The sequence below is a fragment of the Leptodactylus fuscus genome, chromosome 1 (assembly GCF_031893055.1).
Source record: "Leptodactylus fuscus isolate aLepFus1 chromosome 1, aLepFus1.hap2, whole genome shotgun sequence".
NCBI classification, from domain to species: domain Eukaryota; kingdom Metazoa; phylum Chordata; class Amphibia; order Anura; family Leptodactylidae; genus Leptodactylus; species Leptodactylus fuscus.
In genome coordinates this window covers 88,901,699-88,928,184 of record NC_134265.1, presented here as the reverse complement: position 1 = coordinate 88,928,184, position 26,486 = coordinate 88,901,699, and the positions used below count along the sequence as shown (strand labels likewise).

General features: G+C 42.6%; 1 protein-coding gene across 1 annotated transcript; it reads right to left on the bottom strand.

The window, feature by feature from the left end:
- Positions 1 to 409: 409 nt before the first annotated feature.
- Positions 410 to 24,605, bottom strand: FBXO21 (F-box protein 21). Its single transcript, XM_075273445.1, has 12 exons — positions 24,329 to 24,605; positions 19,086 to 19,221; positions 15,497 to 15,594; positions 14,905 to 15,026; positions 13,887 to 14,033; positions 13,274 to 13,410; positions 9,806 to 9,942; positions 7,543 to 7,719; positions 5,678 to 5,810; positions 4,864 to 5,048; positions 2,978 to 3,135; positions 410 to 1,434 (listed from the first exon to the last, which is right to left on the bottom strand). The coding sequence occupies exons 1-12, from the start codon at positions 24,595 to 24,597 to the stop codon at positions 1,247 to 1,249; spliced, it is 1,887 nt and encodes a 628-aa protein (XP_075129546.1). The 5' UTR covers positions 24,598 to 24,605; the 3' UTR covers positions 410 to 1,246.
- Between the last annotated feature and the right edge of the window lie 1,881 nt (positions 24,606 to 26,486).

Here is a 26,486-nt window from a genome sequence, read left to right as displayed (position 1 = left end):
TTGGTAGGGTTTGCTCATACACCAGAGCTCACTGAGCTATGCAGTTTCCATAACTCGCTTAGTAGTGAATGGAAGTTCTGGAACCAGCATAGCACTTAAAACTTCTAAGGGCCTGAGCCCGGTCTCCGCTTTGCAGGTTTCCGTCTTCTGCCCGAGAGACTGGACAGGAGACGGAAACCTGGCAGTTAGTTTTCAAACCTATTCATTTGAATGGGTTTGCAAAGTGACCACCCGTGAGAGTCTTGTGCCTCTCTGCGGCGAAACAGTGTTCTTTAACTGGACATGCAGGAGAGGCAGAAGACGCCCACGGGCGTCAAGTGAATGGGTTTGAAAACTGACTGCTGGGTTTCCGTCTCCTGTCCAGTTTCTCGGGCCGAAGACGGAAACCTGAAAGCGGAGACTGGGCGCAGGTGTGGACCCGTCCTAGGGGAGTTATGGAAACAGCAAAGCTCAGTAAGCTCTGCTGGTTCTGTAAACCCAAAAGATCCCTTTAGCGTGTGGGCTCCTGGTTGTTTATATAGACAAGCTAAACAAGAGGAAACAAAAATCTTACCACTTATACTAATAAGAAGAGGTAAAAAGGAAGGTGTTTGACTTAAGTGCATTTTCACATACAATAGCAGCGAGCAATTGCCCTTTACGTGAATAAGCCTTGTGGTTAGCACCTCAGTAACAAACAGGTAACACTGTCAACATAAAAAAAGAAGAGTATTGTGGCAAGGAATGGTGGAATAAGAAAGAGGCAGTAATCTAGCAATGGGCATTTACATATACAGTTCATAAACCCTAATATGACAACCATGTTCTTCTATTAAGAGCTAATACATAAAGTGTAGTGAGAAAATATGCATTAAATGTCTGCTCCGCTTTCCTGTAGATGTATAGAGGTAAGCAACACTGACCTATTCAGTGGTTTGTCTTGCAATATGTCCTTCAGGTTGTAACTAATGAATGTATACCGTTATCGTTTGATGGAGAAGATACAATACTTTTCAGCATGCTATGAGATATATATATAGATGTAGGTAGGTGTAGGAAGATGTTCGGTACTCATAAACCCTGACTTCTACTCTTATGCTGTGAGTGCCATTCTTAGAACCTCAAATCTGGATATGAATATCAAAAATGTATTGTTGTAAAGGAACCCATGTAACAGTGCTTGATTATTCTGGCATCTTGCATGTGCATATAGTAAGTAAAAGAACTATAGATTAAAAAAAATAGCACAAAGTTTCCAAGACCGAACTCATGGCTCCAGCTGTGGAGCTTCGGATTGTCCAAGTAAACTCTGCTGAATAGTGAAGGCTGTGTCTTCTGGGTACTGAAGCTGGAGTTTTGTATTCGCTATATAGTGGTCTCCTACAAATTCAGAGAAGTATTGGTCAATATCAGGGTGCTGAATTGGTCCTGGTTCTGGATGTGGTTCAAGATTTTCTGGGGAGGAAAATAGAATCCATATGATTTAGAAAGTAACCAGTATTGGTACATGTATTATTCCTAGAATATAAAAGGGTTTCTCACCAAGGAAAATAAAATTGTGGTAGTGGGCTCAGATTGGGTAAAGGCAAAATATAAAGACTAGAGATGAGCGATCCGAACACTGTTCGCTCATCTCTAATAAAGACCCAAGTCTCATTGAGTCTCTGCCTCCTCCATTGTAATGATACCTAGGTCCCTGCTGGTCTCGACTCCCTGGTCCCATCTCAACACAGTAAAGGCCTATTCAAACAGTTACAGGCTGAGGTGGGTCACTGACTGGTCGAATGGGCATTGCCAAGAATTTTCTGTGTGCCAAGCTGTGACCAGGAAGCAGAGTCCAGAGGTTAGAGAACAACATTGGAACTGGAGCTGTATGGAGAGTGTCACTTTTTTTTTTTTTCTAACTCATTATAAGTCCACGGCCACCATTTTTCTTTCCTTCGCTAGAAAACCCCTTGAAAACATAATGTATACTAATGTAAATAATGTAAAAATTAAATATCACAATGCTTCAAAACCAAAGAGACCACTAACTGTATGTACTCCAAATGAATGTTTCCATTAGCTGAATTCTTGTAATTGTTACAGACCTTGTTTTGCTGCTACAGTGGACTGACTGTGGGAAACTTAAAGAAGTATTCCCATCTTAAGTTACTGTATCTCCTAAAACCCCACAGAACAGGAGAATGGAGAGCGCTGTCCCCTGTTCTGAATGGAGCAGTAGTTAGAATGGCGAACACCCCACTACATCCACTTTAATGGGAGTGCTAGAGATAGCCGAGCGCTGCACCTATTGAATTACGTGGATTAGAGGGAGCGATCACCGCTCCATTCACAACAGAGGACAAAAGTCCCCCATTCTCCTGACTAGTGTGTGTCTGAGATATGGGACCTACACCAATTTGCAACTTTCCCCCTTTTAAGAGAAGCCCTCTTTCTGAGGAGAAAAAGACCAGTGTTCCAACTAAAAGGCCTGTTTCAGACAGACGTAGTCAGTTTGAGAAACACGGTCTATGACAAGGCCTTATTTCCAGGACCAATTGTGGCTTGGCTTAACTGGGACATAAGCCTACTATTCCCTACCCACAGCATTATCACTATGGGACAGTAGACCCGTGGAAGTGACAGCATCATTTCCATACAGAACAGCAGAGCAGTGGTTGTTCTGGAACGCACAGCATCAAAGATCATTGTGATGCTGTGGTTTCAGTTAAGCAGAGTCCTGACAAGTCTAAGAAAGGTGCCTGTCACAAATTCCAAGTTTCTCAGAACAAACATGTCTGTATGAATTGGCCTGCAGACTCTCACACACAGGTTATAGACCAAAAATTACATAAAATTGCTAAGTTCATTTACACCAGGGAACCCTACAAACTTATTCTCCTCTGTAGCACCAATCTAAACCAACAAATCAAATCCAGCACTTCTATTCACTCTACCATTTGTTATCAGTCTATATAGCAGGCAATGGTAAAGAGCTAAACTTAGCACTACGCACCCTGTGCAACATAATTGCAAGATCCATCTTCAAACAGGATGCTGTAAAATGGCTGGGGTGCTTCTTCAGGCAGTTGGGGTAACCTGAAGTCTTCATCCCAGTCTGGTGGCATCATACACATAGGATCCCAGCCAACGATAACGCCACAGTAACCATACCTATAGATTTCAGAGTGAGAACACACGATATAAATAGCAAGTAACCAGCATCACATGTGAATACACACACATAACATAAAACACAATCTATTACCCATAAAGAAAATATTATACAATATTTCAATTCAGATACTTTCCTGTAAAATCTGTGTGACCCGACAGTCTGCAGAATTATAACTCTGCTAAGCTTCATGAGATACTGTATTCACCAACATTAGCACCTAGGTTGATCATGTGACATCTGAGATCCTTAAGACAACCTGTCATCATTAAAATGCAGTGCAATCTGCAGGCAATATGTTACAGTGCAGGAAAAGCTGAGAAGATGGATATATAGCTTGTGGAAAAAGCTAACTCTGTATGCGTACTGTGCAGAGAATGCTGCGCCTGAAATGATGTCACTTACATGGGGAAGAAGAGAAAAAAAAGAGACACCGAGCGCACTAAGTGTAATAGTAAACTGTGTTCAGATGAATCAATGTACATATGCGATGGAATGAACAGATAGCCTCTCACCTTGCGGGGTTGTGAAATAGTAACAACACCTTAGTCGCATGTAGACAATATGGGTTCCTGGTGAGAGTGGCAGCTGTTCAGTCTGCATACACCGGTGGACCGGGAAATACAATGGACAGCAACAAAGACCAAGGGACCGTAGCAGGAGATCCGCGCTCTCTGGTTGTGGAGGCAAAACACAGGTCAAGGGTTTCGGTTGAAAAACCCTTTATTGAGGCAAGTATTACAACAGAATGGTATGACAAGTTTCGAGTTGTAAACAAGCCTGAAGGGACCTGTTTTTTTTTGCACTTGAAAAAGGGATTGTTTACAGCCCGAAAAGCGTTGTGGGCGTTCCGTTGTAATACTTACCTCAATAAAGGGTTTTTAAACCAAAACCCTTGGCCTGTGTTTTGCCTTCACAACCAGAGAGCGCAGACGTCCTGCTACGGACCCTTGGTCCTTGTTGCTGTCCATTACATGGGGGAGCGAGAACCCTCTGCCTGCAGACTGTTTAGCTCTGAATCCCATTTGTTTATATTGCTCTTGCAACTTGCAGGTGAGGAAAATGTAATCTAGGAAAACCAGAAACACCCTGGGCTAGAGTTGTAGCATGTACACCAGGGGTGCCCAATACATCGATCGCGATCTACCGGTCGATCGCGAAGGACGTATGGGTCGATCGTGGGATCGGAGTCTGCTTGTTGACAGTGCAGGCTGAGAATCATCTCCGGACACTGGCAGGCCGGGGCCTTGCACTCGTTCGCAGTCAGGGCTGTGTCTGGAGATGATTCTCAGCCTGCTTTGTGAACAAGCAGACACCGGAGAGCTGTCTCCTGCTCTCACGCTCTGCCCCGCCCACAGGAAGAAGTGGGTAGTAGATCTTATCCCTTGGTCAGTTTCTAAAGTAGCTCACATGCTCAAAAAGTGTGAGTACCCCTGATGTACACTAACCAGGTGGAGGTGGATTCAGGAGCCTAAAGAAAGGTACAAAATAACATAAAAGGTGTTTTGGGGGGGGCACTGTTTCAGGGTAGAACATGCTCGGAAACTATTTAAAAAACACAAAATCTCCTTTTATGTTACTCAGTCAAAAGTGGCTGTTTATACTGACCTCCGTGCTAATCCTACCTAAATAAGGTTTAGAACAGTCAAAGCATTTGAGTGATACTTTTTCTCATCAGAATTACTTGTAGATTGCCCTCTACATCAAACATAAGAATGGCTCCTTACCTTTTGTGCCTCACGATAAGTCCTACAGAATACAATACTTCCTTCTCACTGGGTCTATGCTTGACAGTTAGTCCACGGTCTCCTTTACGTTTCTCTATATGCTCCAAGGTATGCTGGACCAGATATGCCACAGCCCCATGCTGTGAAGGGTCTAAAGCTTGAATTTTCTGCAGAATATCTAATACCTAAAATAAAGCATATCATTGAGATGTTAATGGAAAGCTTCATATGGTAATTTCCTACCTGCAAAACACAATTCCTTCCAATCTGCTACTTTTATGTTGATGGCCTTGTTCCCATAGGTCTTAGGGCTAGTTCACACGGAGTTAAATGAACTCCGCGTGTACACAGGATGCCGGTGCAGTGCCCTGGCATCCCGTCGCAGCATTCCGCGATTGATTAGGCCCAAATGAATGAGCCGGAGACTCATTCAGGTGGATTCCACGTCAAAATCCGCTGCCAACTTCCCCATGTGAACTAGCCCTTAGATTTCAGTGTAACTACAATAACCACATAATAATTTGCTTGGCATTTTTATTTTTTACCACAAAGTGGTTCCCGTAGAAGCTATTCTTGGAACTTGGCCAGAAACCATAATGAAAGGATGAATAATATTCCTGGTGCACTCAGGACTTCACTGGCACACTTTGTATGAGGTCATGTGGTGTCATATTGGAGCAGAGGTTTTGATTCTGGAGAGAAGAGTTCTTACACTGCTGTACAAGGTAACCATATCCATAATATATTTCATTTAGCTACCTTTCTAAATCAATGTGGGTTTCTACTGGCTCGTTAGACATTCAGGTAGATATACCTTTTCAGGCCAAATCCCCAAGTGGAAATATAATCTAGCTTGTAGCAATAGGTGCTGCACGCTGTCTGGATACATAGCCAGGTACAGATCCAGCGACACCCTCAACAGCATAAAGGTCCGATCTTTGCTTTCCCTAAAAGTGATAAAATGCTAAAGAATAAGAAAGGACATACAATATGTAGTCAGTAAAGATGACAACATTTACATCATGCTTTGAAAATCCACCCAGTTTCACAAAGGAATATGGAGTCACCTACAGTAATACTGTGACTTATAAATCCAGTGACAAGGTATGGCTGACTGGTCTCCTCTGGAGTACGCTGGGCAACATTTTTATTTCTGAATTAAAAAAAAATATTGTACTGCTTTGTAAGGATGGATGGAGGTTTTTAAAGCTTGTGCAGATTTTAGGCCCGTTCATGTTCACAAACTGCACAAGGCTGGAATAACACTTCCGTAGGAGACTCCACCAAAAATTGCCGAAGAGAGGAGACCTGAGAAGAGGACTTCCCTCCGTAGGTTTCAGTATAAAACTGGTGGAAACCAGACGGAAAACCTGTGGACCTCTTTATAGTCTATAGCAGGGGTCAGCAACCACTGGTGCTGGAATTGGCACCCAAGGCATATCTATGTGGCACAGGACTCTCTGCTGGTGGCAATCTCTCTGTAACTGACCATGTAAATGTAGTTGGATGGGAGGAGGCACTGGGAGATGGTGGGAACATGAGGCACAATGTCTAAGTGTCCAGGCCAGTAGTCTAGTCAAAGGACAGCAATTACCTGTGCAAAGTATAATATGACAGCTAAATTTGCCTTCATTAATTTCAACAAGACTGTAAAAATGTGTTTGGATTTCTACAACAAAAAGACTGGGCTGTGTGATGGGCATCCTCTGCCCCCACAAAGCAGGCTTACTGCAGATTACACTTAGCCCAATGTCCAGTGCAAACAGGAATCATTCTGCTAAAGGATCACAGTGAAATGTGGTTGCAGTTATGATTTGCCTTATATGACTTTCATGTAGGACAGGATTTTACCTTTTCAGACTCAGGGTCCCCATGAAAAGAAAAATTCCTTGAGGCACCCCTACCAAATAATTTTTACCAAAAGACAAAGAACATCTCAAGGATGCAAATAACATTGCATAAAGGCATGGGATCATCCTTCTAAATCCTTCTACAGTGTTGAGGCCCCCTGTTGGAACAGCAACACACACATTTTATTTTTTTTTGTTAAACATTGATTTCTATGTATACAGAAAGTCATCCATTTGCCTCCGTTTTTAGCATCTGTTAAACAGATGTAAAAAATGTGATCTAAATAGAGCCTTAGTGTGATTTTGGAGCAGAACAGAAACATTATGTTCTATACTGACATCTGTATATGTCACATCTGCACTATACATTATATTCACATCTGTACATGTCAGGGCTCATTCACATCTGCGCCCCGAGTCTCCGTTTTGCAGGTTTCCGTTTCCTGCCCGAAACTGGGGAGGAGACGGAAACCTGCAGGCATTTTTCAAACCCATTAATTTGAATGGGTTTGAAAAGTGTCCGGCCGTGAACGCTGGTGAGTGTTTTGTGCTCTCTGGGGTGAAACCATTTTTTTTTTAACTGGACACAAAGTCAGACATGCAGGAGTTTGTGTCCTGTTTAAAAAAACAGTTTTGCTGCGAAGAACACAAAACGCTCACCGGCGCTCACCGCCAGACACTGTCTGACAGGTTTTCGGCTTGTGTGGGCAGAAGACAGAAACCTGAAAAAACTGAAAAGTCCATTAGTACCAATGATTGCATTATAAAAGATTAATATCAAATATCTATAGCTAATAATATTTGTCCTCACATTTCTTGGTGTTCTTACCTCTTGCCCAGGTTAAGGAGATTTCCCACCATTCTCTGCAGGACTTCCTTGGTGCTGACTGCTGCATAGAACTCTTCGGTAACATGCTGCCCTATCATGTATTCACACTCCTTGGCTGTAAGACACTTCCCATATCCGAATGCATCCACATACACAAAATCTGTGATACTGGACCCTCTGCAAACCATAAAGATTATGAAGGAACTGTCTTATGGGAAAAAAAGCTTGAGCAGTACATGGTAGAAAGCTATGTAAATTTCTAATACCAATTTTGTTTCAATTACTCAATAGTGTCAAAATCTTTGCTTGCCATGTTATAGAACAAATCTGCCTGCGCAATCTCTCTGTGGATTTTCTGCATGTAGATAACATGTGCCAGTGTAAAGTACAGGCTGCTTAGTTCACACAATGAATAATTAGACTAGATCTGCTTATAGCAAACTAACAATTGTACAAGTGCTCATACACATTACGAACATCACCCAAGCCCATCGGTTTTAGGGGGACTGGCCAACAATCTAATTGAGGTCTAGTTCCAGATATCAGGGTATACATAGATCAGGCAAGTTGTATTTCAACATGCCTGATCCCTTGTTCTTCTGGGAGCTAAGTCACTGCCAAAGAGACTGGAAAATAATTATTCCTCAACAACTGGAGGGTACAGACAGCTCCGCTCCCTATGTGATAGGGCGTGCTGTACTTTGGCTATCCCTGTGGCTCCCACTGAGGTGAAAGTGAGAGGGGGAGTATTTGCATTCACCAGGGATTCAGCTGCTTTTCTGGCAGCTGCATCCAGAGGGGTTGGAAATTTTCCTCTATTCTTTCATGACAACCTTTCTGGTTTCACTTTTTCTTTTAATGTAGATTGAGAGCCCCACATAGAGCTCACAATGTACTTTTTTTTTTCCCCCCTATCAGTATGTCTTTGGAATATGGAATGGAAAACCATGCAAACACGGGGAGAACATACAAACTCCTTGCAGTTGTTTTTTTTTTTTTTGCCCTTGGCGGGATTTGAACACCAGGACTCCAGCGCTGCAAGGCTGCAGTGCTAACCACTGAACCACCGTGTGGCCCCCTTTCTGTTTTCACTTCTGAAAGTTTGCCAGTAATGTGGTATTGACAGGATAGTAGGGCTGGGGTGATTATTTAGGTCATGCCCCTTTTACAGTAGCAGTATGTGTTAGGAGACCTATCTCTCGAGGATCGCCCGTGGTTCCGTGTGGACTGAACAGGTCCAAACCAAAACTGCTATTATATTCTGTGGTCCCTTTAGACCCCAAACATAAAAATTGTATTACTCGCCTCTCTTGGGCTCCAGCATGACATTAATATATATATTTATATTAGTGAGAAGGTGACTTATGTGTGGTCCAGTGCAGGTCTGGAGTAGCTCTCAGCTTCAGGTGTGAGTCCTTTGCTCATTACTGGGCTAGAAAAAGGCTGCAGATCCTGAATTCTAGGGCAGATCCAGGTAATGAAAGGAGGTGAAATGGGTCTATCCTGTAACCCCGAGTCCAGTGAGACGAAGTTGAGCTTGAGCTTTCTGCGGCTGGTAGTACGCCACACGTATAGTTAGGTTAACATTTCTGTTTAGTTAGTTGCTCGGACGAGCAGGATTTTATTTTGTTTTTGCCTTAAGTTAAGGTTGTATTTTGCTTTTCTCATTTTGTGCTTGAAGTAAAGGTTTATTTATTTCCCTGTTTTTTTCTATATAAACTGGTTCGCTCCACGTTTTGTGCCCCTGTCTTTGACTGTTTGGGTCCGCACCACTGCGTCTACTGAACCCCACACTAGGCCCCTATTCTTATGATATGATGAGACCCCTCCTTCCCAGAGGTCAGATACTTATCAGCTATTCTGTGTTGTTCATGGCAACATCCATTTAATTGTAACAGCTCACAGCAACTACCATTATAAGGAAGGAAGGAATTAAAAAAATAAGAGTGAATTCGTAACTTTTTAAAATATTTTTATGGCAGTGTCCCTATATAGGACATCAGCCTCAGATGTTTGCCTCCAGGGGAAGTAAAGGTTCTGGTAGAAGTTAATGCTTGAATGAATTTGATGCTGACTATGTCACTGTAAATAGATGGCACAACATCATTGTATTGCTAAAGTTAGTAAATGACACTAAAAAGGTGTTACCACATTTACTTTTTCTTTTTAATACTTTTGTTTTGTACTCCATAAAAACAGAGGAGAAGCTATCTTGTCTGCTGGTCCTGTAGCATATAACGTTACTTAGACAATTACTGCCTACCCTTGGGCACACTGGCACCACCGGAGCATGAAGTGATGAGGAAAATTAACCGGCTCCAAGCGCACTCCCAGACGTTCAGCCAGAGTAAGATATAGCGCAGACAGGCTGATAGGTATGCCCGTCTTATTGATCAGAACCTATAAAACAAATGGAACACATTCTTATTGATCGCTATGGCCAGAGAGAACAGAACAAAAGGCGAGGAAGGTTACATACTTCACAGAAGCAGATGTACATTACAAAGTACATCCATTCACACTGCAATGTTCCATAACGCTCCCATTACTATTACTAATGTAAACATATAGTGTAGCATGGAGACATCTGCCTGAGGCACAAAGGAGTACAGGTCATATAAATGCTCTCGTACAAGTCTACTCTTCCTACATTTACTAGAATTGTAATTTAATTTGTACAAATCTGCCATATCTGAATAAGTCACTATTAAAGACCTAGCCTTAATTCAACAATAGCCACAGTATACCCGAACCATCGAGGTCCATACTCGACAGCCAGGCAAGCTCATTCCCTTTCACCTATTGTAAAGGACAGATCATCATTTGTGAATTCCTCGACAACTCCTTTAAAGCAAGCAGGAGGAAGGGGGGGAAATAAAACAAAATTGGTGGTATGGATAATGGCAAAACACAAAATCCATTGCTCTAAATTATTCTTCAGTTTTCAATGAGTCCTAACATTCAATCTATTATTTGTTACACGCACAGCTATTCTTACATAAAATAAAACACAATAAAAAGTTTATATTTTCAGATCACGTTACATATTGACATATGAGGCCTTCTTTGAGATGACTAACAACTCTCTTATCATTGAGCTCGTACGTTCGTGTACAGTTTCTGCTTGTATATCATTGGAGGGTGCTCGCATTGCCTCCCAGAGCTGCTGTTATGTGGTATCCTGACAGCCACACTCATAGATCTTCCTTTTAAGGATGCACCACAGATTCCTAATAGGATTGCGGTCAGGAGATGATGAGGTCAGGAGACTGCTTTTATCCCTGAAGCAGTGAAGAAGTCAACGTTTGTCTGCCGCATGGGATGATACATTGATCTGGAAGGCAGGATTTTTTTCCTAATACCATGGCAGAAAATGCTCAGTTACGGCCTCCAAGTATCATTCACAGCTCACTTTCATATGCTCATGGACCGTACAGGAACTTCCCAGTGTTCTGGCTCAATATATCACTGCCACCTCTTTGGTCACATTGCAATTTTGTATGAGCAGAACCCATCCATAAGTACCAGGCATCCATAACTCCATCCATAACGACCAGTGTAGCATGGCATTCATCCGTCAGTAAATTTGTCTGAAAATCAGTCTTCATGTGCTTCTGAGCCCACTGCAAACACTTCTCACAGTGGCCAATCTGTAGGCCTTTGCAAAACTGCCAGTCTGTGACGGATCCTGTGGCGAGAGGTTTGTGACACTCCAGAGACAAAAAAAAGCTTCAGATACTTGTTTGCTGCTCTTCAGTGTCATTTTCCAGCTGCCCTTTAACATTAAATTGTCTTGCAGAAACTTTCCTGAATAAGCCTTTATCAGATTGTACTCGCTGATGCTGTGAGTCACTCACATATGACAGTTCCATTATCTCTCTTTTCAGTTTTTGTGAAATATCAATTGTTTTCATGCCTTTTGCAAGGCACTGTACTATTCACACTCTTCATCTTTAGAAAGGTCAATACTGAATGAAAACGTGTTTAAAAATATTGAACACTCTCTTTAAATAACTTTCCCTTAAAATACAAATACCTGCCAATTTACCGTATTTTTCAGACTAGTATATGCATCTGACAGAAAGACGGACATCAGGTTTAGGGCTCATTCACATCTGCGCCCCGGTCTCCGTTTATACAGGTTTCCTGCCTGGAACTGGGCAGGAAACGGAAACCTGCAGGCATTTTTCAAACCCATTCAAATGCATGGGTTTGGAAAGTGTCTGGCCAGGAGTGCCTGTGAGCGTTTTGTGCTCTCCACAGCAAAACAGTTTTTTGGTTTTTTTTAACCGGACACAAAGTCCTTTTGTGTCCGGTTTAAAAAAACGGTTTCGTCGCGGAGAGCACAAAACGCTCACCGGCGCTCAGGACCGGACACTGTCTGACAGGTTTCCGTCTTCTGTCTGCAGAAGACGGAAACCTGAGAACGGAGACTGGATGCTGGTGTGAACCCAGCATTAGGCAAGAAAAATTAGGAAAAAATATTTAATAATAATTTTACTTTTCCCTGATGTATAAATAGCATTATACTGTGCAGCAGGCACTAATAGAGTACTGCATGGTGGGCACTAATAGAGCACAGTACTGTGTGGCAGGCACTGATGGGACATTATATTGTATAGAGGACACTATTGGAGCATTACGTTCCACCACCAGATTTCTTTGCCTCTTAGCTCTTAATAATGATGTTCATCTCCCGGTTCATGTGCCCTTAGCCCCATGGATTAGAACAGCGGAAAAAGGGATTGGTAATTGTCCCTGCCATCTGAACATGAGTAAGGGATGATTACTGCCGCTGTTCTAATGTATTGCATTTGGGAGGGCAGCAGCTGAGCATTGGCTGCCATGTAATACTAAATCCACTTTGCTTGTTAGATAAGAAAAACACATTAAACAAAACAGCGCTTCATAACTCAAAGCTAAATTTCTTGCAAAAATATAAGTGAACCAAAAGAAATATAACGAACCAAGCGTGGCCGCACTAATTAGGCATATGAGACCTTGTGGATTTAAGTCAGTTATCTTGTCTTACGCCTTTATGATACGCAAGCAGGTATTAGTCACCGAATTTGTAGGGCCGCGTCTTCGGCTTACAACACTTGGGTCGAACGGTATAAATGCAACTTATTCTGAGAGATATACCCTCAAAATGGAGGAACCGGTTGCGTGCTCCTTATGGTGGAATGAAATGCTGGTACGCTGATGTAACAACAACGTGATTTATTTAAGATAACACGTTTCGGGGTTCTTTGGTACTCCACACGCACCACCCCTTCATCAAATCTTTAGTGTTCGGCGTTCAAAAATGTATACACAGTGTGTTGCCAGTCACGTGGCTAAATAGATTTAGAAAAAGCCCCGGAAGGTGCAGAGGCACGTGACTCAAGGTTGAGGGGAGATATGCAAATGCTCCTGGTCTCAGTATGCATACAGGCAACACGCTGTGTATACACTTCTGAACGCCGAACACTAAAGATCTGATGAAGGGGTGGTGCCTTTGGAGTACCAAAGGACCCCGAAACGTGTTATCTTAAATAAATCACGTTCTTGTTACATCAGCGTACCAGCATTTCATTCCACCAAAAGGAGCGCGCAACTGATTCCTACATTTTGAGGGTATATTCCTCAGAAGAAGTTGCATTTATTGCAAAAATAAAAAGAAGAGTGGAGAATAAATACTACAGAATAGGACATAAAACATTTAGTCAAGTAAGGCTCCTCACTATCTTACCTGGTGGATGTATGAATTCAGAGGATTATAGAAGTCTGACACATTCCCTTTAAACTTCATCTCAGTAAAGAGAACATGGTTCAGAGCATCCAGAGCTTGTCCTTGTAAATCAAGATCTTCTATATATGATACATTACCTGTAATGTCAAGGGTGTTAAACTATAGTCATGAACAAGCAATGTCACTCAGGATCAAAAGGAAAATGTTCTATCACAACATACACTTTCTTCAAGCATATGATACACATGGGACAGTCCTAAAGAAAATGGGAAGTTTTGATATGCAATAGCTTATTTCTAAACAGCTCATATGTTTCTTCCTTCAAGTCTATATCCATACTGAGCTCTGAAAAAAAAAAAAAGTCCACAGAAGTACCAGGATAATGGTGGGTGCTCAGCCCAGAGCCTCAAAGCCTCGCTAGAGGTGAATCGTTGCCTACACATGGCATAAATGTCACTATTGTTTCCTTGAAAACTACGGAGTCCTGCCTATTTTCTTGGATACATACTGTGCTTGGGTTATTATAGAAAAAAAAAAAAAAAAAAGTACAATGGCAATTGCAACATCATATGTTACAATATGCAACTATTCTGGTAGTACTAGATGTACAAACCTGCCCTCAGGGACAAACTTGGATGTCTGCTGTTTTTTGCACTTAAGTAAACTTTCACCCTCCTTGTAATATCATCAATCTCTGCTTGAATATTTGCAAGGCTGACATCTTCAAGAGGATTGCAGTACTGGTCAATGAGAACTGCCCCTGGCAAAAGACAAAAATATATAAATGTGTGTAAGTATGAACTTGCATGACCTTCGTCACCCCTGACATCTTTATACTACTCTCCCCATCCTCTATGTAGTGCTATCAGCTGTTTTAACCCCTAAGTCACATTAAATTTACAAAACCCTCCTGAAATTGTCACTTTTTTTTATTGCAGATTTTGAATTTATACCTTAAATAAATATTGTTTGCACAGAACTCTGGTGCCTTATGTGCATTTTATCTTTAAGCTAGTAACCTTTTATCCACCTACAATTTATTTTAATGTATTTTAGGTAAAGGTTTATGGTGTTTATCATGTAGAATAAATAACATACTAATTTTATTCTAGGGGTTGTTACAGTTGTGGTGAAACAAATTAACAAATTGTGTTTGTTTTTACTTTTTTTCTGTAAAACAACGTAGGTGCTGCTGAGCGCATTGACTGCAGCACATAAGGGGTTAACTGGCAAATATTCTTCTGATTGATAATGGAGGTGATATCACGAACAAATCTCCATGGTACCCCCCCCCCCTTCCTTGGGAGAAGTAGAAATGATTTTATGATTCTCTAGTCCCGGTCTGCTGCTCCTGTTTACCTGCACAATGGCTAAAGTGAAAAGTGCGAGTATATGCACCTCCGCTTTAACCAGTGACATCTCTAAATCTATGTGAGCTACAGGCATGACCTTGATCTTAATCCTTGCTTTAAAATAAGACCACGCATGCACTTTGCTCAAGCCCAGAGTCTTGCTCATTCAAAACTGTAGGGAGAGAGGGGTGTTAAGAAATCAGAAATGCTGAGATTCCTTGTAAGTTACTATACATTGTACCCTTAAGAACTTGGTACAATGAATATTTTATGACCAACCTTCCAAGATGTCTTGGCGATCCACTGGTCTCTGAAGAAAGCTCTTTAATTTGCATAGAGTGGCCTCTTGGCGCATGAAATAAAGAATTTTGTTTGCACAGTACTTTTGCGCCAAGCATTTCCTAAAAACAGAAATAAATTTCAGGCTGTATAATACAACAAATCTTAAATCTGTAATAGTTCAGTAGAAACTTCAGTGTCCTAGAATGGGCCATCCTGAGGGTGCCAGTAAATAATTCACATAGCTGTTCTCTGTGGCAAACTGTAGTTGGATATATTAGCTGCGTCCATCATAACAGAGCTTACACACAAATTAATGGAAGAAGCGCCCTCTAGCATGGTTGCATCTGGCACACATCATGACTTTGATCTGTTTCCCGCCCACAGATATTGCATAACACACTATACAGTTACTGGTATTGAATGTTTTGCACGTTACATATTTTCAATTCACTCAATAGCTTTTTTCCTAAATGACTGCTTCTCACTGACCATGGCTGTCAGACATTTATGAGGGAGACTCCACAGCCGTGAAATATATGACTTACAAGGTCTGGCAGACAGCATAGCATGAAATACTGCAGATTCTTACCTGTTCTCAGTTTTGAGGATTGATAGCAGCTCATCTTCAATGAAATGTACAGGGTAACCCGAAGTGTCAAGGTCACTGAAGGCTTCACATGGCGTGCGCTAAATACAAAGACACTTGTTCTAATGCGTGTTTTATTGAGTTATACTAGTCTCTTTTCCATCTGGCCTGCTCTTATATTATTTCTATTTCATCTTAGGATGCACATGCTTACATTCACTTACTGTAGATTTCCCAACTACATCTGTTGGGAATTTGTTCCAAGCATCAACTACTTCTGATTCTGGCCCCATCAACTCATTTCAGATTGTGTCCCCTTGCACTTTTTTTTTTTTTTAATAATAAAAAAACCCACAAAAACTGACACACTTTTCCCTCCTGAATCAGATTTATAACTTTAAGATATTTAGGTTTCAGTCATGTCCCCTCTCCTTAGAGCTATACAGAGTAAAGAGGTTGCTAGGACCCAAGGGTGATGGATACAAATGATCTATCCACACGAGTCCAAAACCCCGCCTGCACTGATTAGCTGAATCTGAAACCTGTATACAACGTATATGGCTGGAAGCTGCACTGTTCCCATTCCAGACATCACATACCTTGTAAAAAGCTTCCAGATGATTGGTGGGGGTCCAACACTCGGTCCTAGTATCTATCCTGTGAATAGGTCATCACAGGATCCATTACTAGAGGGTCATTCCATATCAAGTGATCCAAATAGGAATATTTTTTTTACCTGACGTCTTTAGATTTTTTTTTATTTTTATGAAGTACAACTTAAGTTAATTACAAATAAAAAGTTTTGAATTTTTTTCTTCAGTTAATTTTTTTATAGACTTCTAAAGTTTTGAAAAAGTGTGAATTTTGGCCTGGTATGGCTTTACGTTTTTTAACATATCTTGGGCTAGAATTAAGATAAATAGGTGGGAGAGGCATCATTTTTCTCAGAGAGGTACCGGCTTTCATTTGATATGTCACAAGACGATGTTTCTTTATATTTTGTTTTGGAGAAATCAAATTCAAAATTTTGATGCGCAATTGTGAAAAAAACGTATGTTTTAAAATTGTGAAAAAATGCATTTGTGTTACTTGTGTTCTTGGTTATATTTGTACAGGTTTTCAACTTGGAACCAAATTGGGATCAATTTTTTTTATTTATTTTTTTTAAGCCTTTAATCATCTGATTTTATGTTTGTGTGAGCTTCTTCCTTTTTTCTTTTCAAATTACAACTTGCTGAATTCAACATTTATATGCAACAATAAAAAAAAACATAAACAAATATTGTAAGTGCCAGAACAAATACATCTTATCATCAGAACACAGCTTGTTCAGCATTTTCAACCTGAATGCATTGAACAAACCGAAAGAAAAAAGCTGCTCATATCCTCAAGTGCGATTTACTAAATAGTCTCATCCTAATTATATGTTAACAAGAGTACAAGAACCAATATTTATAACACCTATTTCTACATGTAACAATTGTTTTTTATTATATCACTAAACATGTAATTTATTAAGAAAAATAGTCCAGTAGATAAATCCTCATTCTATAAAATATGAACTAATCAAACAATTAATAGGACATTTTTAAACTACTGGCCTTTTATCATCAATTTGTCCTTTCTAGTGAGTGAAATGTAATCTTGTCCATAAGCGCTTACTAGCAATGGCCATTTCCTTTTGTGTCAAAGAGTATGTACGGCCTGTCATGGTGTTAGGCTCCACCTGAGTTAATATCTGATTTTTGTTGACTTGTAAAATGTCTGGTTGTGAACTACAATAAGTGTCCTACCAGAAACACACCTCTGAGAGAGATGGTCCCACTCTAGTGTCATATTACAGGACCTGTATACTGCTAGTCTGACACTAGTTAACATTAAATTTTTGTGAGGTGGATCATTCTCTGTACATATCTCACATATAGACCCCACACTTTTAGACCACAGGCTGAACAGATCTGAATTCAAGATTTTCGGAATGACACTAATAGTTATATTTTAAAATATTATCCCATTGCGATCCCAACTTGAATTTTGGTACAGATGTGGCTAAGGGCATAGCAGGCCCATGTGCATTTTTTTGAAATTTTTAAATAAAACGTTTTTTTTTCGGAAATGCGTTTTAAAATTTTGCGTTTGCGTTCACATGGGTAAAATATTAACAAAGATACTCTTGTGACATATTTGGTAAAAGCCTGTATAGTTCTGAGTAGAATGGCGTTTATTTTGTTTCTCTATCTTTTTTCTAGCCTAAGTTATGAGAAGAAATGTAAAGGCAGGCAACACAGAAATTCGCACTTTTTCTGAACTTTGAAAATCAATTAAAAATCCAAAAAAATTTCTAGAATTTTTTTTTCTTCACATTTTGCATTCTCTGACACACTATTACCAAATAACAAAATCTCAAAAGAATTAAAATTATAGAGGGAAAAATCATTGGTTCACTTGACACGGAATGACCCTAGAGATGAGCGAGTAGTATTCGATAGAGTAGCTATTCGCAGTAAATATTCAATTCAGAGCCAGCGTTGATCGGCCGAATGCTATACGGTGTATAGCATTCGGCCAATCAACGCTGGTTCTGCGGAAGCTCGTCCTTGCTAGTCGGGAGAGCTGGCAGCTTGCTGTTACGAAGGAGCAGACTTTTTCTCATAAGAATGAATTGACCAGCGTTGATCGGCCAGCGTACAGCATTCAGCCAATCAATGCTGGTTCTGCGGGAGGCTTGTCTGTGAGGAGGCGGAGTCTAAGATCGGACCACAGCAGTCTCCATTGTGGTCCGATCTTGGACTCCGCCTTCTCACAGACGAGCCTCCGGCAGGACCAGCGTTGATTGGCCGAATGCTGTACACTGGCCAATCAACGCTGGTCAGTTCATTCCTATGAGAAAAAGTCAGCTCCCTCGTAACATCAAGCTGCCAGCTCTCCTGACTAGCAAGGACGAGCCTGCGGCAAATCAACACTGGTTCTGCAGCAGGCTTGTCTTTGCTAGTCAGGAGAGCTGGCAGCTTGCTGTTATGAGGGAGCTGACTTTTTATCAGCGCAACTGCAAGTGCTGTGCAGTTAAAGCGCACGGACCCCATAGACTATAATGGGGTCCGTTTTATTTGATATATTTTTTTGTATGATTTGTTGTGGTTTCCCTTTAAATGAAAGTCTAGGGTTTTTATGAGCAACTGTGAGGTCAGAGCTGTGTAGTTATAGCCATCAGACTGAGTTGGGGGTGTCATATGCTACCTGTGATTGTTTAGTATGGGAGACAGAGGAGGCTCCTAACAGGACCTCTATTGCAATAGAGTCTATATACAACTAAACTATACATCTACTGGGACCCCCACTGATCACATGATTCGGAGTCCTGTTCACCAAGAATGAATGGAGCAGCACCAGCAATGTGGCTCCATTTATTCTCTATGGGACGGCTGGAGATTGCAGAGACCAGCCACTTCATTCCTTTGAGGGCACAAGGGACATTTATTCTTTTGATCAAAGGGGGTCCCAGTGAATGGCCCTCTAACCGATCAGCAAGTTATCCCACCCTTGAGATATCCAGAATACCCCATCATTATATGAATGCTGAAAAGCAACATACATGCTCAATGATGAGTGCCTTCGAGAACGTGACCACTATTTTTTGTGCCTCCAGTCCAGCCTTGTATCTGGTCTTGTACTCTTCCAGCCAGTCCAGAAGATCCCAATGGTTGTAATATTTCATAAGAGATGGCCACCTATATCATAAGAGAAAGACTGTTAGATATGTAGTTAGAGGGTTTCCACAATCACACATGTAAAGCATGGCTAGGAAGAAAGCTAAATATAACAGGCAGAATTGAGGGCAGGTAAGCAGTTTGTAGAAATAGTTTTCTGTCCAAAGAGTGATTCTTATCCACGTACTGCATACATTCTAGTTATCACACATTGTATCAAAGATAGTGACATGGATAGTTTTGTTAACAAAAAAAAAAAAAAAAAAAAAAAAGAACAGAAGAGTTGTCGCCATTCCTGACACTGTGCTTTAGTAAATACTTTTATGCTCTATAATATAAAGATTTCCAGAGCATCTGTACACTGTGCTGTTCCTACAAGAAATGTATGACTAAACTGAGGAGTGGGGCATGTCTCTACACACATGGATACTGCTCTGACTGAACAATGGCAAGGCATATAGGGACACAAACCAAATTGGTCATACACAGCTTTTCATAAATCGTTTCTTAAGGGAATAACAGATGAACAGTACAATACAGTATTTCAAGAAAAAGATGTTGCAGAATTGTTATATCAGACAGAATACAATTATTCACCAAATCAGACAGGAGAGAAGACAGCAAATGGCCATTCATAAGTTGCCATGCAGTTACAAGTAGCAAGGAATATCTGGAGGATTCATTAAAGAGACTTAAAGGGATTCTGCCACAAAATCTATTTATCCTCTACCCATAGGATAGAAGATAAATACCTGATTGGTGGGGGTCTGATCGCCAAGACCTGCACCAATCCTGAGAATGTACAATGCTCCCGCTGCACCTTCAGCCTGACTAAAACCAGGTTGAATGTAGGCATCTCACTAGAGGTAACAGAGAGCTTTACTTTGACAGTCTACGAAGCTCCCATTGAAATGAATGGGACCACCTAGAGACACACCTACATTGGGGGAAGCTATCCCCAGTGCTCGGGGTCAGTCAGGGTCTGACCTGTGGAGAAATACTTTTCATGACATAATCCCTTTAACATTCATGGAAAAATATTTTTTCACAACTTATGGCGAGGGACCACCAGTGAGGTCACTCACATACGATTGCTCTCAGCAGTCCAGCCCTGCCAAGTGACAAGGGACAACGGAGCATTGGGGACAGAAGAGTATACTCCCCCTCCCCCGGCCATTTACACCAGCCCTGGCCACTCCAGAGGTTAGTCTCCTTTAAAAGACTTTAGGCTAAGAGTGAAAAATAACCAAAAAAATTGACTTGTTAATAAGTCTTCCTGGAGCACTGCTCTTGTTGCTCAAGTAGGATGGGTGATGTCATAGCAGAAGGACCAACTCTCACTGCACAGATAGGCGATTGTAGGACACTGAATGACAAGAACAGTGCTGTGCTGTAGGACCGCCCCCAGTGCACTAAATGTCTCATTTGAATGAGTTGGTTTTCTCAAAGTCTAAAAAGTGACATATATAACAAGAGTATATTGTTTAGCACTGTAATATGCTCTGTAACATGGTGGTGACAATATAATGTGCTGGGGAAGGGGAGGGGGGTTACACTATCTTCCCCATAAATTATCCCCATACTGCAAGAGCAGTGCTCTGACTGAATCACTACCCTTCCACTCTTCCCTGGTCAACAATGAGGAGATAAGAAATCCTCAAAGCTGTGCTGAGAATGGATACCAGAGAGGAAGTTAAAGAGCCAGCACAGGAAATACAATACATCACTGTACTTTCCATAGTTATATAATAAAATATGAACCAGCCAATAAAAGAATTAAAAATTACACAGAATGTCCACATCATGTCCCTTTGTATCTTCTATACGTATATATACACACACACACACACACACTGCATATGACAGTAGTGTTTCCTTAAAGAGAACCTTTCATGTCCTCACAGACTGGCGGTATTATATATTGTTATAAAGCCAATAATGAGTTGAATTAAGATAAGATAATCCTTTAATAGTCCCACCTTGGGGAAATTTCAGCGTGTTACAGCAGCATAGTAATACAGATACAGGATAATACAGAGTAATATGTTACAGACGTAGACACAGATAAGCTGAGAAGAGAAGATATACTAGGAGTCCATGGCAGCTAAGGAAAAACAGAAGAGAAAGAGGAAGACCTCATGGTCATCCTCATAATCATTAGTTCTCTGTGCGGAGAGCTCTTCGTTTGGTCTGATGTAGATTATACAGCCTGGTCGCGGTTGGAAGGAAGGACCTGCGATAGCGCTCCTTCTCACACTTGGGGTGAAGCAGACGGTCGCTTACAGTGCTGCCAAGTCCCATCAGGGTCCCATACATGGGGTGGGATTTGTTCTCCCGCATGGAGGTCACCACAGACAGTATCCTTCTGTCACCCACCACCTGTACTGGGTCCAAGGGGCTCCCCAGGACAGAGCTGGCCCTCCTGATCAGCCTGTCAAGTCTATTTCTGTCCCTGGTTGATATACTGCTTCCCCAGCAGGCCACACCGAAAAAGATGGCTGAGGCAACCACAGAGTTGAAGAAGGCCCTAAGAAGTGTCCCCCGGACTCCGAAGGCCCTCAGCCTCCTGAGCAGGTAGAGTCTGCTGTGGCCCTTTCTGTGCAGCGCCTCCAGGTGATCAGCCCAGTCTAGTTTATTATTGAGGAGCACGCCCAGGTACTTATAGGTCCTGACTATCTCAATACATGTTCCTTGGATCTCCACCGGGGTCGGAGCACCTCTCCGTTTACTAAAGTCCACCACCATCTCCTTGGTCTTCCCAGCATTAATCCTGAGCTGGTTCTGCTGGCACCATTCAACAAAATCCCGGTTTAAGTCTCTGTATTCCCTATCATCGCCATCAGTGATAAGACCGACTATAGCAGAGTCATCGGAGTACTTCTGTAAGTAACAGCTGGATGAGTTGTGCCTGAAGTCAGCAGTGTACAGTGTGAAGAGGAATGGGGCAAGAACTGTACCTTGAGGTGCCCCCGTACTACAGATCACAGTGTCAGACACACAGTCCTGGGCTCTCACATACTGAGGGCGGTTTGTCAGGTAGTCTAGGATCCAGTTGGACAGGTGATGGTCCACACCACCAAGGTTCAGCTTCTCCCTCAGTAGCCCTGGCTGAATGGTGTTGAACGCACTGGAGAAATCAAAGAACATTATTCTCACAGTGTTCCCGGGTTTCTCCAGGTGAGAGAGAGCTCTATGAAGAAGGTGGATGATGGCGTCATCTACCCCAATGCCTGGCCGGTAGGCAAACTGGAGGGGGTCCAGAGCGAAGCTCACTAGGGGGCGTAGGTGTGTCAGGACCAGTCTCTCTAGGACCTTCATCAGGTGGGATGTCAGTGCTACAGGTCGGTAGTCATTGTAGCCCATCGGGTTGGGTTTCTTTGGGACTGGTACCACGCAAGATGTTTTCCACAGTTGAGGTACCACCCCCAGCTTCAGGCTCATATTGTACATGTGCGTTATAATACCACACAGCTGGTCACTGCACATTTTAAGAACTCTTGCGCTTATACCATCTGGTCCCCCCGCTTTGTTCGCTCTAATGTTCTTCATTTCCTTACACACCTGAGACTCCTGCAGGATCAGATAGTCAGATTGCAGTTGACCGCAGGTCGGTGGGGGTTGGGTCTTGGTGTGTGAGGGGAGGGCGGTTGGCTGACATGCTGGTGGAGGGAGCATTTGCTTGGAGTCGAATCTATTGAAGAATAGATTAAGCTCGTTAAGCCACTTCCTGTCCCCTACTGTTCGGTGCCCTGTCTTTTCCTTGTGTCCTTTGCGGGTAAGCGCTGGGTCACAGAGATATGAGTGCCATTAGCTTCAGCACTGATATTACTCCATCGTCAGAATGCCTTACAGCCTAGCATTATCACTGGGATGTGAGGAACGCATCTTCCTGAAAGTATTCTGCCATAGCCAAGGCAGTAAGTCCAGCTTTTCCAAAACTTGAGTGATATGGGTGCCATTAGTTTCAGTCCTGATATCTCTGGCACCCGGTTGCATACTACCAGTGGAAGACCCTCCATTATGTCGGCTGTCCCGATCTGTGCCCCGGGTAAAGCGCTATCGGTCCCGGTAGCGTAGCTCTTTACAGTCAGAAGGGAGTTTCTGACAGTCAGTCAGGAACGTCCTTCTTCACAGCAGCGCCTATAGCGCTGTACTGTACGAGCGGGGAGTAACGCCCCCTCCCCTCCTGATAATACTCGTCTATGGACGAGCACTGTGAGCAGAGGGAGGGGGTGTTCCTCCCCGCTCACACTGTACAGTGCGATAGGCGCTGCTGTGAAGAAGGGCGTCCCTGACTAACTGCCAGGAACGCCCTTCTGACTGTAAAGAGCTACGCTACCGGGACCGATAGCGCTTTACCCGGGGCACAGATCGGGAAAGCCGATAGTGCGCTGAATTCGGCGCACTGTCAGCTTTCCAGCAGTATATAGAACGGCATGTGCCCGATCTGATGAAAGGTCCTCTTTAAGAAGCTGCTTAGTTGTGGGCTGATGGAGATTTCTGCTATAACTCATGCCAGTTCTCTACTTTGATCCTCGCTGTCCCTTTACAAAACTGGTTAGTGGGACACAAAAGGCAAAAATTCACAATTTTTGTGCAAAAACCTGCACAAAAAATGCACCTTTTTCCAAGCCTTGTATGCCAACAGACTGGTGTACTGGTCCCAACACTGAATCCTTGCTTGGGTGAGGCAGGTCATAATGCGTGCACAGATTAGCCAAGGGTCACATTACTATATTGAGAGGGAACAGGAAGAAGAGACCAGCAAGGACGGGTGAAAACAGACAGGTATGATTTTTTAAGAAAAAAAAAAAAAAAAAAGATTTCTTGGGCAGACAACTCCTTTACTGTATATCCCAAGGTGAGGGCCATCAAGATATCTGGCTATAAGCCCCCCAGTAGAGTGATGTCCTCAGACGTGAGGAGCACTCCTCGTGGATGGGGGTGCAGATACTTTGTATAGTAAGACAATTTACTACTGAGGGGAGTTACAGTACAGACTGGTGATAGTTCAGCTATGGGGCCCAGTGGTTACTCATTAGATCCCAGCAGCAGTGCCCTCTCAGTCTAGGTAAACAGCAGTGCCCTCCATCACCGTATCATACTGACCTATCACTCACCCACTCACCGGGCAAACAGCTGCCTCCGCCATACTGTGCCCCGGGCAGTACACACATCTCTCAGCCGCCGGCACGCACAAGTGACACTGACGATGTCCTTACAGTCCAAGTCCCCGGAGCACAGGATGAACTCCAGCACCTCCTCCGGGAGAGACAGGAGCCCGGGGCACGGCCGCACTCCTCTGTGCTCATCGCTGGGGGAATCGCTGCTGTCTGCCGAGCATGCCCCATCCACTTCGCTGCTGCTTTTACCTCGACTTGACAGGGAGGCCGCCATGTCTTGTTTACATGGGTGACAAGTAATACGTGCGCCAGAATGAGTCGCACAGCGATGACGTGAGGAGTGGCTCTCTGACGAGGAGGCGGGGCCTGTGGATGATACCTGCACTACAATGGCAACAACTTGTGATTGTGTGCATGGATTTCCTTACTAGCTTGGTCACATGACTGCTGTGAGACGGCCTGTACCGAGTGTACACTGGTCTGCAGCCTGTGTGTGGTAGAGCTGTATAGTAGAGCTGTGGGGGTAGACAGGTTGTGCATAGCAGTGCTGTCTGTGTAGGAAGACTGTGTATAGCAGAGTTGTGTATGTGCATAATCATGGTCACCTCAGCTATGTCTGATGTGTGCGGTCGCTGTGTGTGCCACCCGCCACACAATAAAGGGGGCACAAATAGGGCAAGCTGTACTGCTGACTGCCCTGAGCCACGGTCCGGTCCACAGATCTCACCCAGCACTCACATCATTATTAGGGGCGCCTTTAGGAGCCCCCCAATCCTGTACTCGGATTCTGAATACATATAATTGTCCTTTAGCCACAGAATACTGATGAGGGGTGCCGGAGCCGCCGGTGTGCACTGTCTATCCAACCCCTGGCCCCCAGGGCAATGTTACTTTGTTGGAGCCACAGACACAGGACCCTTTTACCACTTATTGCCCCTTTAGTGTCCTTCTGTTTAGTGCCCACGTGATGCCCACTTTAGTGTTCTGTGAAAATGGGTACTAAAGTGGCAGTAAAGGGCAAATGGACATCAAGAAGGCGCTGAACAAAAGGGCACTAACTGCAGGTTCACATGACAGAACCTTTTGTGGTGGAATGTGCTGCAAAAAAAAATTGCCTCCTGTTCATTTCAGTTGGGACAGAAGTGTCTTTTTTCCACTGACTGAAAAATCAGCTGGTGTCCTGCCCTGTCTTCAAGTGAATTCTGCAGTAAGACCTAAACTTAAAGGGTCATTGCATTTCTGTTTTGTTGATTACCTATCCTCAGGATAGGTCATAGATAAAAGATCAATTCTGTGACCCCATCCCATGCCATCTGATTCATCCTGACTGCACAATGTAATTTCAGCTGTCTCATAGATTTTAAGGTCACCTTGATCAAGGCTTTTTATACTGATTGGAGTCGGGAAGGAATTTTTTAGAAAACAAAAATGGATATCCAGCATAACAAGGAAATGCGAAAAATGTAATTAAAACATAGATTTTAATGAAAAAAAACATAGTCTATATAAAAATCATCACAAGACAGAGTGCAAAACATAATGAAAAAAATCATGAAAACATACCGAACAACAAAAAGACAGGACCAACGCTATATACTGGAACCTATGACGCATTTCAAGGCAAATGCCTCTTAGTCATAGCGATGCACTCAGGGATTTCAGCTAATGTGCACAAGTGGTTGGCTGTGGACTCCAATGTATTTTTCTACACAAGATATTTTTTCCCCTGAAATGGTGCAATTGGCATAAGCCTCATGTTTGTTTTTTTTGCCTTCTTCTGGATCAACACTGTAGAGGACTGTAGGGTTGTAGTTTGGACTTGATGGACTGATGTCTATATACATCCTCATCTACTATGTAACTATGAATGAATGGGAGAGACTGTTACATCACACAGACACTATGAATCAGAGGACGTACAGTAAAGGGGTTACAGTGCACACACGAGCACTTCAAGCAACTGAAGGGTGGTGGTCTAGGTGTAGGACCCCATTGATCTTTTATTCATGACCTATCATGTGGAACAGGGAATGTATCTCATGGATTGATGTCATTCTACATCACTTAAAGCATACCTGCAGTTATAACCAACTTGTTATAAATGAATAGTAGAGGTTAATATATGAAACTTAGTAATATATCTTATTAGAGAAACATGTTTGC